The sequence below is a fragment of the Boleophthalmus pectinirostris genome, unplaced genomic scaffold (assembly GCF_026225935.1).
Source record: "Boleophthalmus pectinirostris isolate CB_2022bp ecotype Guang Dong unplaced genomic scaffold, ASM2622593v1 HiC_scaffold_19, whole genome shotgun sequence".
In the NCBI taxonomy this organism is placed as follows: domain Eukaryota; kingdom Metazoa; phylum Chordata; class Actinopteri; order Gobiiformes; family Gobiidae; genus Boleophthalmus; species Boleophthalmus pectinirostris.
The window spans coordinates 26,740,133-26,760,452 of NW_026571140.1; the positions used below are offsets into that span (position 1 = coordinate 26,740,133).

The following is a 20,320-nucleotide window of genomic DNA, read 5'->3' on the forward strand; positions in this document are numbered from 1 at the left end:
CAGGAAGTGACCTGAAGCAGGAGGGCATTTAGTAAGAGTCAGTAAATAAACTAATTGGTGTCTGTGTTTGTTTTCTAAAATGAAGGAAGGAATCAGTCTTTTGTTATTGAATTATACTAAAGGGTACTTGCATACTATTTTCCGTTTATCAGGATAATTGGAGCTCTCTTATGTAGCTTGATCTGGATCATTTCCAAATAATTTACAAAAACAATTCCAGATAAAAGGCTGAATGTGTATCTCTGAAGCAGAACCAGAAACAAGATGTGTGAAATTCACAGACTGGGAATTTGCTTTGGTGATGTGGTGCAACATAAAACAATGAATGGTGCATAATGTTTTTAAGGTGCCCTGAGATTTTATTGCTTTCCCTGGAATGCTCCATGGTATGACATTAAATACATCCATCTAGCATTACCAGTGTTTATATTTCTTCTGTGAATAGGGAAGACTCTCCACAGATCTGAATTGTAATGTAGCGTAGTGCTTTAACCCTCTTGTGATAGATAGATCTCATCTATACTATGGAACATTTTAAACAAAATAATAATATTTCCATGGAGTTAAGCAGGTGACAGGCAGACCCTCCACTAGAAATGTTACGCAGTGCACCTTTAAAGGTCAAAACACATCCTGATATTCTGTGAAAAATAAAAGTATTCCCAACAATTTGGTGAGGGATTCAGATTACCACCCTGGTCCCCTGAGAACCTCTTGTCTAGACTAATACGTTTAACTACTGTCCGTGTATTAAATGAAGTATCATGTATCGCAGTATTGAATGTTCCATGTGTTTTGTTACTCCTCTGGGCTCTTCTAGATACTGACACTTGTTGGTGCATAAAATGCATCCTATAGAAGTTTATGAAGTTAATTTTTTCACTCAAGATATATTGGTCTGGTTTATTCTTGATTTCTTTTGTACTGAATGACAGTTGGTAGCTGATAAATTTGATAGTGAACATAGGCCTGTCACAATAACACATTTTTAATATATTACTGAAGTAAATATAGTCGAGAAACGATAATATTTAAACCAAACCATGAACCAGAATTATTCACAAACAAGTATTCTAAATGTACAATACTGTTAAATAATGTTGGGCTGTATAAATAAAGAATTGAAATGGTAATTAGTTTAGCTATTTTAGTTAATAATTCAAACTTATACGGCTCAAACCTTATCATACTGTAGAAAAAAATAACAAAAAATGTCCCACTACTATAAAGAAAAAATACCCATGAGAATCACTGCCCCTGGAACATTATTGTTCTATTCATCATATATTGAACTATAAGTCAATGTAGTATTTATTAGGGGTGTAAGAAAAAATCGATTCATTAATATATCACGTGACTTCAGTGCGCGAATCTCATATCGATTCAAAATGCACCCAAATAGATTTTTTAAAGTCATATTTTTCATGAAAAATTTGCTAAAAATTTGCACTTACTGTTCTCATGATTATTTTATCCAGTTTTGTTCTTTTGAATGTTTACCCAACCATATTATATGTAATTATTGATAAATTACATATATTTGTATTGGTATGATATATTGAATCATGATTGGCATATCGTGATACGCATCATATTGCCAGATTTATGGCAATGTGCACCCCTAGTATTTATCATGGCAAGCCTATGTGAGTGTGACATAACTATGCCGACAGGATTTTGGGCTTGTTTTAGGGTTTAACTTTAACATACAGAAACATAACAGAAAACAGATACTACAGTGCATTTCAGAACATGCTTATTGAGTTGTTGCAGTACACTATACAGGGTAAGCAGGTTTTACACAAAAGATTTCTTGGAGGCAGGATTGTGCAATTCAATTTTGTGATTATTAAATTGGCTCTGTTATGATTAATCTTGACACCCTAATACATTTCACTCAGTTCTGTTTTACATATTGTGCTGATGGACTCGTTGCTTATTAGCCCAGAGACGCCTAAGATTAAGGTAAACTTAAGTATGTTAGATCACTGCAGTCGCTCAAAAGCTGTAATCCTTCTTTACAATCTGAATGGAGCAATCCAATTAAAGTCATCGTTAGTTATGAATGAGTTAAACATACAGGTTAGGTCAGTTCATAGAATGGACGAAAAGGAGAGTTAGTTAGACCACAAAGGTGAAGGGATTTATTTGTGATGAGGGCTGGATAATATGCCACAAAATTAATACCACAGTTTCCTTGGAACGAGACCACAGTTTTAATTTCATCACAGTTCATATACAGTCAGTATGTCCATAATGCCTTTTAAATGGTAAAAGTACTTCTTAGAGTCCACACTTCACTGTACTGTACTGTACTTACCTTTCAAAAATACATACATTGTTTTAGACAGACTTTTTTTACATATACATTTATATAATTATGCCTTATTTGACACCAGGCTCTACTTATTTTTAATGTATTATTTCCATTTATATATTTGCTCTTGGTTATTGTATTATATTGTGATGTGAGCTACTGTGTCCACATTTTTTCCCTTGTGGATCAAAAGTGTGTCTAACTAAGACTAAAAATTGTTGACTGTTTTGGCATTGGTCCTATTCTCATTCTGACCCCATGGATAGGAGGAACAGGCTGAGAATATGTGACTGTGTTTGAGCATAGAGCTAATTAGTGAATCACAATGTACCAATTTTACCAAAAGAGAATGGTCACGGTTGATTTAGTTCAGCATAACGCCCAGCCCTATTAGTGTTATACAAGATGTTCAACAAAAGTGCTGGAGGATGAAGATGAAGGATGAAGAGGTGAGCATCGTTATGTCATTACCTTGTGTTAATATAAGTGGATTTCACCGTATCAGTCAAGTGTATTTATGAATGGGATCCTTGTTGTTGTGAATCAGTGTTGTTGGGTTTGTTTTTGTCTCTAGAGTGGGAGTGGGCATAAATATGAACCCCTAGAGGAAGCCTAATCACCTGTGTTTGTCTCAACAGTCTATTTACATACAGAGCACAGACCACTCAGGAGCTGCTTTATACAGTATAAAGTTATAATATACAGAAAATAAATGAATCAAAAGTGAGTGATTTTACTTTTATATTATATTAATCAAAATATTTTGCTTTGCTGGTTTATTTGTTATTTTCTAGATAAGATCAGGTATGGACCAAGGACAATATATAACAATGTTTTAGTTTAGATCAATAGGAATATTGTCTGAACATGTTTAGAACATTGCGTGTAGAATTGTGTCACATTGGAGGTTATCTGGTATATGTTTTATTTGGGAAGTCACATGATTTACATTCTAATGTATGAATTATGAGGAATTCTTCAAGAAGTAGATGGGCAATACATCAATGTGTAATGTTGATGTTAATAATGACCCACTGACTTAACATGGTTTGACATATGTAGCCTGTCGTGGCTTTTGGGCAAACAGTTATGTCTAACCTTATAAAGAGTGATCGACGAGAGCTGCTACATATTTGTTTTGATTACATTAGATAACAGCTACATCCTATATGCTCATCTTGGTTATATATTTACCAAGTAACTCTGGTTTACAGTCACATGGACTGAACCAGATTATGTAGCATAAACAATGTAAACATGTAAAAGAACACACATTATGCTTATGTCTGATATATAGTTATATTGTATGACACCCGTGGATTATTATGCTACAATTTGCACATTTTAAATCCCAATATTGATCTAAAATTACTTAATACAAGAAGCAGACATCGCAGTAAGCACATCAAAACAAAGAGCCTATAATGATGGATCACATGTGGATTTTTTTTTTTCATTTATACCAAAATGATTACACACAAAAGTACAAAAGTACAAAGCAACTGACGTATGATGATGACTTTGAAAATCGGGGTTGACTGGCAATATGGTGTCTTAAAAATAAGTGATTAAAGTTTGCTCAAACATGCACAAATACAACTTGGAGAGGATACATGAGAAGGGGAAACAACTGCAACATGTCACATTTGAAAGTTGATTTTGCTTTAAAAATCTGCGAGTGTGATTTTAGTTGGTTTAGGCATTATTTGTAGTGTTTCTTTCAGTATGTTGATTAAAAATTGTTTACAAGTTGGCCATAGGTGCTCACCAGTCTCACAGGATTTGCTACATTTGCATTTTATATGAATCTTTAGCCTATTTATATTTATTAATTTAAATATTAATTTGAGGCTTATACTTTGTAATTATCTTTTTGCAGTCTCACATGAACTCCACCATAGATTGTACAGACTCCCACACAGTCTTAACGTGCAGAATAATGCAGTGTGGATGTTTGTGTGAAGTGAGATGTTTTACAGCTGTTTGTCCAGCATTGAGTGGCGCCTGACCCCCCTGCCCCTGCTCCGGTCAGTTACAGTCAAGTCAGTTCTGTCTGCCCTGTACTGTGTCTGGATATTATGGGTACTAAACAATATTCATATAATTGGTTGTTTTGCTGGTTGAACAAAGTGTTCCATAGATACAAGAATAATTAATTGACCGTGACTTTCATTTAGCTCCTATGTGAGAAATACAGTATACACTTCAGTACATACCCGTGGACTTGTAATTGTTCAGTGTTCTCAGCTCATCTTTACATTGAAGTATAGCCTTTTAGCAAGTCATTCATCACTTATGCCTTCACAAATTAAAGGTACTATATTGACAAAATTGACTCTTGTGAGTTTTAAGCCATGTTATAATGCTGTTACCTCACCCAAAACATACCTGGAGTTGTGTTATATTTCACTGATACATGTTTGAGCAATCCTGTTTTATTAGTCTACATCTCCAAAGATCAAAATGCTCTGTTCCAAGTAGTGGTAGTTTTCAAGATAACAGCTACAATTTACCTTTTATTCAGTGAAATAGATTGGCAATTCCACATCTGAAATCATCCAAATAATTCTAGTGAAGGTGTATGGAGTTTAAAAACACAGTGGAGCACTTGCTGTATCACCACAAAACATCAAAAGGTGGAACAGAGGGTTTTCGGTTTGAGAGAAGATCGCAGCCTACATATGCAGGTTTGTGTGTTAAACATGTGTGAAACAAAACACAACTCCAGGTCTGTTTGTGATGAGGAAACAACATTATAACATAAATCAGATGGGCCCTTTAAACCTTATTTTGCAGCCTGGATCACATCAATAATACATGGTTACTTATTAAAAGCATCTAGGAGAACAACACAACAATACATCTTTGGCTGGAATGAATCACAATGTAACACGTGTGTAACTGAAGACTGGGGTCAGAGGAAACTAAATCAGGACTAAAGGAGCTCAGTGGCTTCATAAAGACAATATATTACTCCTTTGAGACTGGAATGGGAGTCAACTAAAGAAATTCGTGGTCAACTAAAAACATGCCCTACCTCAATTAGTTGACTAAAAAGGGAACATGACAAAAGCTCCAAAACTATCATTATATTTTCAGTATTATAATATTAGTATCTCTATGTATCTGACCCAAACTGCAGTCACAAGACTACACCTGCAAGGAAGTTCATACAAAAACAACTATTTATGTAGAAAAGAAAATACTGGGAAACAATATATTTGTATAAAGACAGATTAAACCTGTGAATCATGAGTTTAACATGGCTTTTTACAATACCAAAAAAATACAAAATCTTCATCTAACTCACTTACTAACTTTTCCTTTCTGCTGTTGTCCCATATAAATCCTTAAAGTTTCACTGTGTAACTTTTCTGGTGGAGGGTCTGTTACCGTCTCGTCTCCATGGAGAAGTGGCACAACCAAGCAAATTACAAGTGGAGAGGCGATTGGTGGATGTTTTTTTAAGCAATAAAAACACTTGTGATTGAATAAATGCAAGATAGATACGTTTAACACTCTGGAATATTTCAGGCAAAGCAATAACATCTCTATGGGGAAAAAAAAATAAAATCAAAACCCTCCACCAGAAAAGTTACGCAATGCACCTTTAAATCATTAGTCAGCTACACATCTTGGCTGACTAAGATTCCATCAGCCAATTAATTGACTACAGCCTTAGAGGAAACAGAATCAGGACTAAAGCAGCTCTGTGGCTTCATAAAGATTAATTATTGCTCCGTTGGGACTTCAGCATTGTACCTGCCTCTGTTTTTGTTTGTTGTGAGTCTGTGTGGGGAAAGTATGGAGGTGGTTGGACGGGATTCTTGTGAAAGGGAGTGCTGATAGTCACATGGTAAAGGAAAGTATAGTGTTACAGAACATTTTCAGATTATGTTAAATTAATGGTTGTGGCAAATTAGCAAAGCAAAGTAATTCATTAATAACCCAAACACTCCCCAGTAAAGACTAGTGTTGTCTAGACCTGTCACGGTAACAGATTTTAAAGCACGATATATTGGTACAGAGATACACTGTGATAAACGATAACATAGAAACTACTTTATGCTACTCAATAACAAGAAAGCAAGATAATCCCAGTAAACCATTTTTAAATATATACAGTATCATTAAAAGGCCTCAGCTGCAGCCATAGCAATCACTTATTCAACCCTCTTCATCTTAAATCTTATTGTATTACAACAACAACAACAACAACATCAGCAACAACAACAACAACAACAATCTCCCCACTTTTACAAAGCCATTGTAGACATGATAAATACTGAGTGCCAATATATGTTGTTCCAGCTTTCATATATTATACTATAATTCGTAAATATAGTAAATATAGTGACAGGCCTTGTGTTGTCAGGATACTAAAATTTCAAACTCGATTTCGATACTAAGGAATAGATACGATACTCAATACCCATTACAATACAACAATGATGACAAAAACACTGTTTATTTAGACAATAGAATATGATTTTCAACATTAAATCATAGTACTTTCTTTTATGTTGCCATATGAGTATTGTGTTATATCCCAGTTAGGTTCTATAGTGGTCCATGAATGTTGTCTTACTTGTTCTTCTGATGTAGCTCAATCATCATCATTCTAAAGCTATTCATTTCGGTCCTGTGAATGTGACTTTTTTACTATACTAATTTTAGTTTTGAATAATATTTGATTTTCTATACTTTTGACAACCCTAGTAAAAGATAAACGAATGTGTCCACACTGCACTAAACTGTGGAGTTGGTTGTAACAGAGAGGGCATCCAGGGTAAAACCTACAAAATGCTCATATAACTGGTTCGATGTGGCAGTTATATGAGGATAACTTCGAACAATGTTGGAAAAATATCTGGTAGTGATTATTATTAGATTTGCAACAGAGTTAACCTTGCATATCCTAACATTTCCAGGAGGCGCTTTAACATTTGGGAGACGACTGACATTTGAACTGCTGAACTAATGCAAGAATTGCATGCATTTCAGAACATGTTTGTAGAGCTCGAGTCTATATTAGCAAGTTTTTTAACACTGTGGAGACAGGATATTTGATGTATTTTGTTACACTGCCTAGACATTGTAGTCTCTGGAAGATGTTAGTTGTGGCTATTCAGATTTCATGATAAACCTTGGAGCCGTAACACTGTCAAACAAAACGATTTAAATAAGCATAAAATTATTACTGGACCTATGAGATGAAATGTCAATGTGAGTCGGCCTGTCACGATAACAAATTTTGAAGCACAATATATTCCTACAGAGTAATATTACTATAAACGATACTATTGAAACTAAGTGTCTACATATTCCCACTCCTTTTTGGGCATGTAAATTTATAGCTCTGTGTCATTTGCATATCTATCTCTCAGTTTGATTGTGACTGCTATTTTATTATTTGTGACATGACTTCTCTTTTATAGTTTGCATGTTTGAAATAAATTCATTAATTCAATTGGGAAAATAAATCGAAAAGTAGTAGTACGGCTTATACAAATAAATAAATAAATAGTAGAATTAACTAATAACTAGCCATAAAAGTTACTTTTTCAACCCTTTTCAGCTCAAATCTTATCGTAATACAACAAAACTGACAAAAATCTGCCTACTACTGTAAAGAAAATGTACACACTATAAATACTGAGCTCAAAAATATATGGTTCCAGGTTTCATATTGAACGAAAAATCAATATCTAGTAATTATTGTGACAGGCCTAAGTGTGAGTAGAGCTTGTGTGGTTCTCTGTTGAAATAGTTGGATGTGTGAGGTGAATGAAGACGAGGCTGAAGTGAATTGAGGTCTGTATTTCTGTGTCAGCCTTGTGACTCAGAGACCACAGGGAGCACCCCGCCTAAGGCCCACAGCTGCTGCTTTGGACTCATAACCCTCGTAACTGTTATAAAGATACTTCACAAGTTACTAATATAAGACTAAATGAATCTTTTGGAAGTAGTGTCACAGTACAGTACTAAAATTTCAAAGGTAGTCGTTAACTTGAAAACTACTTCTACACTACATTACAAGGTGGTACAGAGCATTTTGAGCTTTGAAGATGCAGACATGTATTATATAGGATAAAACATTACTACAACATGTGTGAATGAAACAAAACACAACTCCAGGTATGTTTTTGATGAGGTAACAACAACTTGTCTTAAATAATCCATATTGTGTAATCTAGAGCCTTTAAAATGTGGTTAGTTGCACAGTCTTACATTGGCAGTTATTGATAAAACTAGACAAATTGTTTGATAAATGACCTAACTTTGTAAATGAATAGAGTCTGTACAGGCCATGTGTTTGATGCCCTGAACTGTAATTATCCTGGTTTGGTAAAACTCATTAGAGAGGTGATGACGTAATGACAATAAAAGTTATGCAGCAGGGCCTGGCGTGTGCTGTTTGTTTCTCCTGCATACGAGGCCTGTGTAAAGTAAACACCGCTCCGAGCTGTCCGCCTGAGTAAACAGTGTGTAGCCTACAGCAGTGATACTAAATAATAAGAGCTGACTCAGTCCTCTGTTCTGTCTCCTCTGTGTTTTTGTGCAGGTGAAGCTAAAAACATCCCTCCATACCCCGGGCCAAACAAGATGAGAGACTGTTACTGCACCGTCAACCTGGACCAGGAAGAAGTGTTCAGGACCAAGATCGTGGAGAAGTCACTTTGGTGAGAGAGCTCTGTCTGCACATTCACACATCAGCTGGGTTATAGACAGACTTAGACAAAACTTTATTGATCCTCAAAGGAAATTATTTGTATAGTAATAGTAATAGTTCACACATCACAATATAGAGAAAAAAAAAATATATAAATTGTAATAATAAATTCTAAGTAGTCTAACAAAAATTAGCAAGAGATTTCTCTATGGACTATGTATATATACATTTACATAGTCCAAGTAAAAAAACTCAATTTGGTATTATTCTTTATGCAGGCATATTAATAAATTAGAATTATACTTACATTGAATCATCACAGTTTTATTTTGCTATTAATTCCTAACGATGAACAATATAGACATTTAATAATTGCCTTAAGAAACTCTTCATCCAAAGTTTCAGCTCTGCTCCAAATCACATGCTTTTACTGATAGGATTGGCAGTGGAAATTTCCATTAAATGACATATAATTGACTATTAGAGCTGATTGAATCAGTTGCGATTTAAATTAAATTAATTGCACAGGTCTAGCCTACGAAAAATCACACGACACGCTTTACCAAATGTCCTTGTTGTTTACTACTTAAGAGCTTCCAAAAAGAATCATTGTATAGCTTTGTTACAGACATGCTACTGTTGGTACTTGCCAGGTGGTGTCACCTTTCAGTAGAGTCAAAATGTTAACATTTCACTGCATATCCCAGTACAAAAGACTATAGGCCACACAAAAGCAGTAACCACTCTCTGTTTGTACAGCGGATTGATGCATATTTCATCACTGCATGACTCATCGCCCGTGGATGGCTGAGTTGACTGTGACTTAGTTTCCAGGTTAATTTGACAGAGTTTTACATTGGGTTGCATTCAAAAGCCGATGGACAATCTCAGATATTTCTGAATTACGTGGCTCTAATTAACACATTTGTTAACATTTGGAGCTGCACTACAAAAATGAATTCTGTTCAAACATGAAAGGACTATAAAAAAGGAGAAAAAATACCCAACTATTACAAACAAAAGATATATATGATAAATAAATCTCCTTGTCAAAGCCTGTTCTTGTCAGATCTTAGAAGCTAAGAAACAATGAGCCTGGTTAGTACTTGGATGTGAGTTCACTGGGAAATTCAGGGGACACAGTCATTGTTTCCTTTGGCAAGACACTTCACCCACATTGTCTAGAATGTGGTGTGTGCGTGAATGATTGGTGGTGGTGGGAGCAACCAATGGAGCAGATTGGCAGCCATACTTTCATCAGTCTGCCCCAGGGCGACTGTGGCTACAACAATGGCTTTACCATCACTACGTATGGAGTGAATGAATAATGCAAAAAACTGTAAAGCAACTTTGAGTGAAAAGTGCTATATAAGACAATGTATTACTAAATGTTAGGGCCCAAAAGTTGTCCATTATTGTTCATCTTGCTGAATGAATAGTTGCCGTGGAGATAACAGTGACAGGCCAAGCTGCTAAACCCAGACTGTGACTTATGCACTACATATTTGTGATGTTCCCTGTAAACCTGTGGAGCTCTTATGTGCCTGTGTTGTTAGTAACAGAGGAAGTCGGTAATGACGGCGAGCCTTGGGGGCACGACTCATGAGACTCTCATTTCCCCGGCTGTTGTTTAAGTGAAGAGGGGCCCTGTAGCTCAGGCACCTCTAGCCCTGCTTATGCTTACATGGCAAAAACATGAGCTGAGACCATTTCAATTCAGAATTTTATTTTATTTTTTTAAGCTAAATTAATAATAATAATAATATTATTATTATTTACTAGAACAAACCATTTCAATCGATGACTTTTGCGGAGTGTTTTCTGAATCATTGTTCTATCAACAACCTTTAGCTTGTTCTACAATATAATGATAATTGGTCTTTCCTGTAAACGTATTGTGCCCTAATGCTTATTATTGACTGTGTTTGATTAAGTTACTGTTTTTCTTGCAGTCCGTTTTATGGGGAGGACTTTTATTGTGAAATCCCGCGCAGCTTCAGACACCTCTCCTTCTACATCTTTGACAGGGACGTCTTCAGGAGGGACTCCAGCATCGGTGTGTAAATGAGCATTTTGTTTATAAATTATTCAATTAAGATCTTTTATTAATAGTTGCCATGTCATGTTGCAATGGTACAAAGTTTTTTGATCTATGTTATGTCTCCTCATCAAAAATATACCTGGAGTTTTGTTTTGTTTAATTCACAAATGTTAAACATAAGAATCCTGCATTTTTAAGATGAGTGATGTGATAATACAGGAAGTGCTTCACTGAGTATTTGGATAATTTCAGTCATGAATTGCTAATTTCTACAGAACTTAAGTAAAAGGTAGCTGTTAACAAGAAAACTATCACTTCATGACATCTTAAGGTGGAACAGAGCATTTTGAGATGTGACGTAGACAGACTAATAATAAATGGTTTCTGAATGAAATGGGGTGTGAATGAAACAAAACACAACTCTGGGTGTGTTTTTGATGAGGTAACAACATTATATAATATGACTTAAAGCTCACAAAAGATAATTTTACATAATGTAGGTCCTTTAATGAACTTTTAACCTTTTTATAATATTTATTCCTCAACATTAGGTCACCCAAAGTTGTTTCACCTACCCCTGACACCACCCACAGCTCTGTATTTGCAATTATTCCAAAATTTTTGACTTTGGATAAAACACAAAAAGCTTCTCAATTTGTGTAGTTTTGAAAAGTCAATGGTCCTCTTATTATCAAGCTGTTTTGGCTTATTATTGAACATAACAATGAAAAAAAATGCAAAATAGCAATCTTCATGTGTAAAAAAAGCGTTTATTTTGAAGTATGAAATAAATAGCTTGATATGACTTTTTTAAATTGACAGAAAATCATTGAGTACCTGTGTTGGTGTGAAAAATCTGTGAACTACTGCAGCAGCATCAAACCTAACCACACAATCTAATCTCATTTTCCTGTGGTCTAACTGAAGTGAGTTGTCAGGACCCGCCTCTGTTCTTCTGACAGTACTGAATGCTGCTGTGGTTAAATGGGTGGGTTACTGTATATTTGACGTTTGTTGTTTGTTTGTACCACCTGACCACAAACTAAATAATTACTTTCAAAACACAATCTCACCCCATCTCAGATCCTGTGGTTGCTGTAAACACATTTAGCAGGGTCAGTTTTGGGCCACTGCTTTGTACGGTTTTCTCTTGGTTTTTTTCCACTTCTCCCCAGGTGTCTGTTGTAATTAGGAGACTTGAACTAGATTTAGCATTTGTGCAAGTGTAGGCATTGAAATCTGACAACTGTTTAGGAAGTGTGCTTGGGCTGCAATATCAGTTAAGTAAAGCAATATGAATGGGCAATTTTTGAATTTTTGAAGTACCATAAAGGTCCTATATAAATAGATTAGATATAGTGTAATATAGGCCCTTTAATTTCATCCACAAACAAAAAGAAATAGTTTTTTCTGCATAAAACAGCTAACCTTGTAGTTTATATCTATACAAACGTGCTTCAAAATGTGAGTCTTAGTAGTTTTTCAGTTCATTTGTCAGTCTTTTTGTAAATTTTTCTTTAAAATATGAACTTTGAACAGAATCTTATTATCTAAACATAAACTGCAAATTTAATAGCAATACTTGTCAGAAAAATTGCAGCTAGATATTTTTTTCCAAATTGTTCAGCCCTAAAGTGCGCTCTCTCTTCCTTTCTCTCTCTCTTTCTTTCACGCTCTCTTTCTCTTGCTGTCCCCCCCAGCTATCTCTCTATCTCTCTCTATCTAGCTCTCTCTCTTTCTCTCTATCTCTATCTCTCTCTTTTCCTTATCTATCTCTAGCTCTCTATAGTGATCGCTCTCTTTCTCTCTCCATTTATATCTCTCTCCATTTATATCTCTCTATATATCTCTCTATCTCTCTCTTTCTCTCTCTCTCCCTCTCTCTTTCTTTCTCTTACTCTGTCTCTCTTGCTATCTATCACTCTTTCTTTCTCTCTCTCTCTCTCTCTCTCACTAGCTCTCTCTTGCTTTCACTCTCTCCCTCTCTCCTTTTCCTTCTCTCTCTATCTAGCTCTCTCTCTCTTTCTGTCTATCTTTCTCTCTCTATCTCTCTCTTTTTCTTTCTCTCTCTCTCTGTCTCTAATTCTCTCCATTGCGATCTCGCTATCTGCCTCTCTCCCTTTATATCTTTCTATCTCTCTCTTTCCTTCTCTCTCTGCCTCTCCGTCTCTCTTTCTTTCTCTTACTCGCTCTCTCTTGCTATCTCTCTCTCTTTCTTTCTCTCTCTCCCTCTCTTTCCTTCTCTCTCCCTCTCTCTTTCTTTCTGTCTCTCACGCTTTCTCTTGCTTTCTCTCTCTCCCTCTCTCTCCCTCTTTCCTTCTCTCTCTCTCTAGCTCTTTCTCTCTCTGTCTGTCTATCTCTCTCTCTATCTTTTTCTTTCTCTCTCTCTGTCTCTAGCTCTCTCTATTGCGATCTCACTATCTCTCTCTCTCCCTTTATATCTCTCTATCTCTCTCTTTCCTTCTCTCTCTCAATCTCCCTCTCTCTTTCTTTCTCTTACTTTCTCTCTCTCTCTCTCTCACTATCTGTCTCTCTTCCCACCCCCCTTCCCCCTCTCTCCCTCCCTCTGTCTTTTTCTTCCTCTCTTTCTCCCTCTCTCTCTTATTTTAACACTGTTTTGTGTGTTTGTGTGCGCAGGGAAGGTTGCAGTGAAGAAAGAGGATCTGCAGAAGTACCATGGGAAAGACACCTGGTTTCCGCTCCAACCTGTCAGCGCTGACTCAGAGGTTCAGGTCAGTGCACCAAACAAACTGTCTCCAACTCGGCTACGATTATTCACCACTATTTTCCCCACTGAGAGATGTTGTTTTTGGACTTTTTATTTGCCAGACAGAAAAGTCATTACTGCTACTGCTGCCATGTTTTCAGCTTGACATAATCATGCACTTAAAGGAGACATATACAAAATCAACTTGAATGAGATTTTAACCTTGTTATAACAGTATGTCCTTATTAACTTGCCCAAAGTTTTATTTTGAAGGATGTTGAAGATTCATACATGTTTCAGTAATCCTGTATTGTCTTGGATATGAGAAAATTCCAGTTTTCACCTTTATCCTCGTCCAATACATGATACTACTGATACATGTTAAGTTATAAAATATCCAAAATAATAATTGCACTGCACTACTAGGTAAGGCTGTGCAATTAATTGGATTTTGATTGTGATTTTGATTTGTGCGTCAATTGACCTCCAAACTCATATAATCTAATTGAAATGATAACAAAGTTTATTTTCAGATATTTTTTATATAAATAAGTATATTCATTTTATTTTTTAATTATATAAAGATTGTAGAACAGCTGGATATATAGTTTATTTTGGATACATTTATGTTTTTCTATGCCTTATTTCATGTTCAAAGTATATCTTAATCATGTTTTTGTTTTATACATCGCAAAACTGCTCAAAGATACATATTTGTAGCCTATATTTATTTTCAGTTTGAAAGTTATGTGTAAATTATCAATAAAATGTTTGTTTGGAGAGAGAGAAATGCTGAATAAATGCATTGTGTTACTAAAAACTAATTATTTGAATAACCGTGATTTCAGTATTGACCAAAATAATCGTGATAACCGTGATACTACTAGGTGAAGTTACAGGTCAGATCTGTGGATAGGCGATCCAGCTCACAGTAACAATTCTTGAGTAACAGTAAAATGCATGTAATTGAACAAATGCAACATAGATAAGTTTAATGCTAAACTGCGGCAACATAACAACATCTCTGTAAAGACAAGCAAGTGACATTACCTCCAAAAGAAAAGTTACATACCGGATCTTTAAATTACTGACAGTTTAAACAAAATGCCAATGTAGTGTCTAGCCAACATCCGTAAACACAAATCTTATGGATATTTAAGTCTTTTGTGTTTTGATATTCCCTTGAAACCCTGTCAATTCCTTTGCTGTGGGTGTGTTGTATAAACAGATTTGATGATCAAGAGACAATGGGGACATATTGTTAAGGCAGCCAATAACTCAAATATTGACCTTTATAATGTGAACCAGACATTCACGCATGCCTGCTCAGTCACTGCTCCACAACTATTTACTGTACGTACAAGGTATCTAAAACATTTGGGTTAATAGTGGGAGGAGTTCAAATCACTGTGTAATAACAAATGAGATGGAGTTAACTGTTTGATTAACATAGTTAATGATTTAAAGCTGATACACTCTAAGGCTACAGCTCTAAAACTGTTGCGCAGTATTTGAACTCACAGCAGCAGTCACTCCGTCTTTCTCTCTTTCACTCTCTCTTTCTCTTTTACTCATCTCTATGATTTATTTCCCTATCACTTTACTCTCCCTCTCTTTCTGTCTCTCTTTCCCCCTTCCCTCTTTCTCTCTTCCACCTTCCCACTGCTCTCTCTCTGTCTCTCTCTCTCACTCTTTTCTTCCTATACCCTTCCAGCCCCCCTTCTCTCACTCATCTCTACGCTGCTTTAGTTCTACATATGTCCATACTCTCCCTCTCTTCTGGTCTCGCTCTCCCTTTTCCCTCCTTCTCTCTGCTATACCCTTCCACCTCTCTCTTTTTTTCTGTACACTTCCATGTCATCTTTCTCTCTTTCTCCTCTTAACCTCTCCCTCTTTTCTATACCCTTCCACCTCTCCCCTCTTTCTCGTCATTTTTTGCACTTTCACGTCTCTTCTCTCTCCATCTTTCTCTCCATCTTTCTCCCTCTTTTCTATACCCTTCCACCTCTCCCCTCTTTCTCGTCATTTTTTGCACTTTCACGTCTCTTCTCTCTCCATCTTTCTCTCCATCTTTCTCCCTCTTTTCTATACCCTTCTACCGCTCCCCTTTTTCTCTTCAATATTTACACTTTCACCTCTCTTCTTTCTACAGTTCCCTCTCCATCGCTCTTTCTCTGTTCGGTACCCTTCTACCTCTCCTCTCTTTTTCTTCAATCTTTACCATTCCACCTCTCTTCTCTCTCCATCTCTCTCTCCATCTTTTCTGTACCCTTCCACGTCTCCCCTCTTTCTCTTTAATCTTTACACTTCCACCTCTCTTCTCTCTCCATCTCTCCCTCTTTTCTATACCCTTCCACCTCTCCCCTCTTTCTTGTCAATCTTTGCACTTTCACCTCTCTTCTCTCTCCATCTTTCTCTCCATCTCTCTCCCTCTTTTCTATACCCTTCTACCTCTCCTCTCTTTCTCTTCAATCTTTACCCTCCCACCTCCCTTTTTTCTCTTGATCTCTTTCTCTCTCCATCTTTTGTATACCCTTCCACCTCTTCCCTCTTTCTCTTCAATCTTTACATTTCCACCTCTCTTTTCTCTCCACCTCTATCTCTCTCCGTCTCTCTTTCTCTGTTCTATACCACTTCTCCCCTCTTTCTCTTCAGTTTTTACACTTTCATCTCTCTTCTCTCTCCATCTCTGTCCCTCTTTTCTGTACCCTTCCACTTCTCCCCTCTTTCTCCTCAGTCTTTCTCCTTCCACTTCTCTTCTCTCTCCATCTCTCTCCCTCTTTTTTGTACCCTTTCACCTCTCCCCTCTTTCTCTTCAATCTTTACACTTTCACCTCTCTTATCTCTCCATCTCTCTCCCTCTTTTCTATACCCTTCCACCTCTCTTCTCTTTCCATCTCTCTCTTCCATCTATTCTATACCCTTCCACCTGTCCCGTCTTTCTCTTCCCTCTTTACCCTTCCACCTCTCTTCTCTCTCTATCTCTCTCCCTCTTTTCTACACTTTTCTCCCCCTCTGTCGCCTCTCTCTCTCTCTCTCTCTCTCCCTCTCTCCTCTACCCCCTCCCCCTCGCTCACATGGACAGACCCAGCGAACAGTAACATCTGCAGACAGAGGGGCGTGTGTGGCCCTGGAGCTGTGGTCGAAAACAGAGACACATTCATGCTACAACTCACACAGGAAGGATGTGAAAGAGAGAGAGAGAAAGTGAGGATCAAATGGAGTCTGCAGATAGACTGTCCCTCTTGTCCTTTCAATAGTGGACACATTGTTTGGACTGGGCGCGCAGTTGTAAAGGCGTTTTTGATGGAGACACTGGGCCCGTTTGCATACTGATGATCTTAATTAATAGAGGTTTTCTAGACAGCTGCAGCACCACACTGTCATTATGTCATTAAAGAGGCTATTTAAGATGGAAAATAGCTTTTGGTTTGTTTTCACACGGTTGATACAGTCACGACTAGAGATGTAACAATAACCGAAATATTGTGATAGTGTGTCTTCAAAAGTCCCACAGTAATATCATGGACTGTCACAATATACCAAATTACAAGTTCCTTTGCTTAAATGCATGGATTTTAGTAGCAACAGCTTATTAACATTGCAAACTACATATTCCATGATTCATTTCTGTGCAGACACCATGAAGAGATGTTTTTTACTTGAATTCTTGGGATTATGATGGAAATAATTCACACCAAAATCTTGTCAAGGTATTTTAAAAGCAAAAAAGTGTCCCATCTAGAATTATATTAGCCTCTTCAAAATATCGCAATAAATATCGCACTGTGAGATGCATATCGTGATAATATCGTACCGTGAGATTTGGATATCGTTACATCCCTAGGTTACGACAGTTACTATATCAATTTATTGTTTAATATATGAAAGCTAGGACAATATATTTTGGGGCTCAGTATTTACCGTGTGTACAGTTTCTGTGCGAAAGTGAGGAGATTAGGGGTGTTTTTGTTGTAATACAATAAAATTTGAGCTGTAGAGGGTTGAATAACTAACTTCTATGGGTAATTATTGGTTCATTCTGCTATTTACTTGTTGCAACTTGGGCCTTTTAATGCTACTGTCTATTTAAAACAGGTTTACTAGGATTATCTTGCATTATTTTTTTTGTGTCAGTGACTTAAAGGTGCATTGTGTAACTTTTCCGATGGAGGGTCCGTCAAATGCCTTTCTCCATGGAGATGTTATTGCTTTGTCTGGAATGTTTCACAGTATGGCATTAAACCTTTCTATCTTCATGAAGACCAACCCAGACCAAGTTACAGGTCAGATCTGTGCAGAGGCAACTCCCGCTCAGTTAGAATGCTGTTTTTTTTTTGTAGGTATTTTTGACCTATAAAACCACCTATAATTGAATACATGTAAGGTAGAGCTGTTTAATGTCATACCGTGGAATACTCCAGGCAGAGCAATGACATATTCATAGAAACAAGCAGGTGGCCAACCAGCAAGTTACATAATGCACCTTTAAAGTAGTTTCTATATTATTGTTTATCTCAGTATATCTCTGTAGCAATATATTGTGCTTCAAAATGTATTATCGTTACAAGCTTGGATACATTTGTTGATGGTCAAAGATTTCAGCAAAGTTTGTTGATTTGTGCTACATTTGATAATAATTACAGTATTTATAGCCTTAATAAAACATGAACAATACTTGATTCATAATGAACAAATACACAGATTAGGTTTCCTACTTCATTAAATGTTATAGATGTTTTTTCTGTGTATTTATTCTCATCTACACAATGCAGAGGTGACAATGGCTTAATCTCTGTTGTCAATCCCCAAATAATGCAATGTACAGTATCCCTGAGTCTATATAAATGTATTTTAATTATTTTATTTCCTATCAAGCAAAGGAAGGGGATCAGGCCTAAACAAAATGCTTTTGTGGTACTATAATGGCCAAAGTTTGCCACACCCCTGCATATTTCTTTTTGATATCATGACGTGTGATTTAATGCATCAATGTAAAATAAATTGTAGAAATTCAGTAAAGCAAAATAAAATGTGAACTGGCTGTGTTTTTGTGCAGGGTAAAGTGCACCTGGAGCTGCGTCTGAGTGAAGTCATCACAGACAGTGGAGTCATCAACCATAAACTGGCCACACGGTGAGACGTCGGCTTACATAAACACACAAATAACACAGGCAGCCTTTGTTATTTAACAATGACATTACCAACTCAGAGTTATGATTGTGCAAAACTGTCTTCTGTTTTATCATCTGTTCATATCATAGGTTTTAGCTTCCTGTTATATGCAATATTTTGAGGATTTTGAGGGTTTAAAATTGTGTATTGCTATGGCAACGGCCCTAATTTCTCATCATTCTGAAACCCATGGATTAACAACTTGCTTTAGGAGGAGTCTTATGTAACTCATTTCATACGTTATTTTCTGCATGGCAAAGTTTATTCACATCTTGCTTGTTGGTTTAATGAAAAGGTTGCGTAACATTAGCATACACTTGGCATGTCCATTAAGTATATGGGCATGCCAAGTGTATGCAAATATTTATATTTATATTTATATTTATATTTTTTAATCAATATAGAATAGTGATTAAATAATGAACCAGTGAATCTCCCTTATCTTATACAGTTTAAACCTGAATACATTTGTGACTGGTAACATGTGTCCGTCCAGAGGCTGCTGCTGCAGAGACTCTGCTGCAATGATCTGCCAGTGCCTTTCACATCTCTGAGGTGCATGACTTGTTGCCCAGCAACAGTTTTCCCCGGTGCTAAAAATGCTCAAAGGCGCCGGCTTTTGTTTAAGAACATTTAGTTTCTTTTATTTGTGAAGTGACGTCTTGGAATGTGTTGTGTGTGTTTAGTGCAACTGCACTGACCAGCAATTTGCTATATTACATATGTCCATTAGATTGTCACTTTTCAAAACCAAAACATGAAACTAATGCACCTCTGACAACTGAATATTGTGAATAGTGAATATAAACATGATGAGAATCTAATAGACTTTTTCTTGATATGCAAATGATCCTAAAATGTCATTTATAGATTAGATATTAATCAAAATATCACTATACCCAGAAGTTCACAATATGAGTTTTACGTTTAATCAGCTTTTTGCAGCATTTTTTGTATAAACAATATATTGGAAATTAATTTTTTCTTATCTTAAAAACAACATTCCCAATTTCATCAGTATTGTTATAATCTGCCCACCCCATTTCTCAGTATCCAAAATCCACATTGAACATTGAAATTACACAACATTTATGTGAGTCAGCCGCCCGTTAGCATGCCTCGATTGCCTTGTGTGTCTCTGCAGTGATGCTCTTGTGCATGGATTATTCTGTGATTGTGTGTTTGTTTGCTTTCTCCCTGTGTAACACTGTGGAGCCTGATGAATGCGATCTGATGAGGCAGTGGCTGCGCTCTCAGTGCTCACTGGGGATAAGGAGCTTACAGGGCCCAGAGCAGGAGGTCAGCACGACAGATCTCTCTAGAAAGACACGTGTATGAAAAATGAGAGAGAAGAGAGAGGAGAGAGAGACAAGAGAGAGATGAGAGAGAGAGGAGAGAGATGATAGA

At 36.5% G+C, this 20,320-nt stretch overlaps 1 protein-coding gene across 1 annotated transcript in view; it reads left to right on the forward strand.

The window, feature by feature from the left end:
* rasa3 (RAS p21 protein activator 3) overlaps window positions 1-20,320 on the forward strand; it is a 58,866-nt gene that overhangs the window by 14,215 nt on the left and 24,331 nt on the right. The window contains 4 exon segments of the mRNA XM_055154576.1: window positions 8,883-9,000; window positions 10,943-11,046; window positions 13,669-13,763; window positions 18,798-18,874. Of these exon segments, the coding sequence (XP_055010551.1) occupies window positions 8,883-9,000; window positions 10,943-11,046; window positions 13,669-13,763; window positions 18,798-18,874 (394 nt within the window).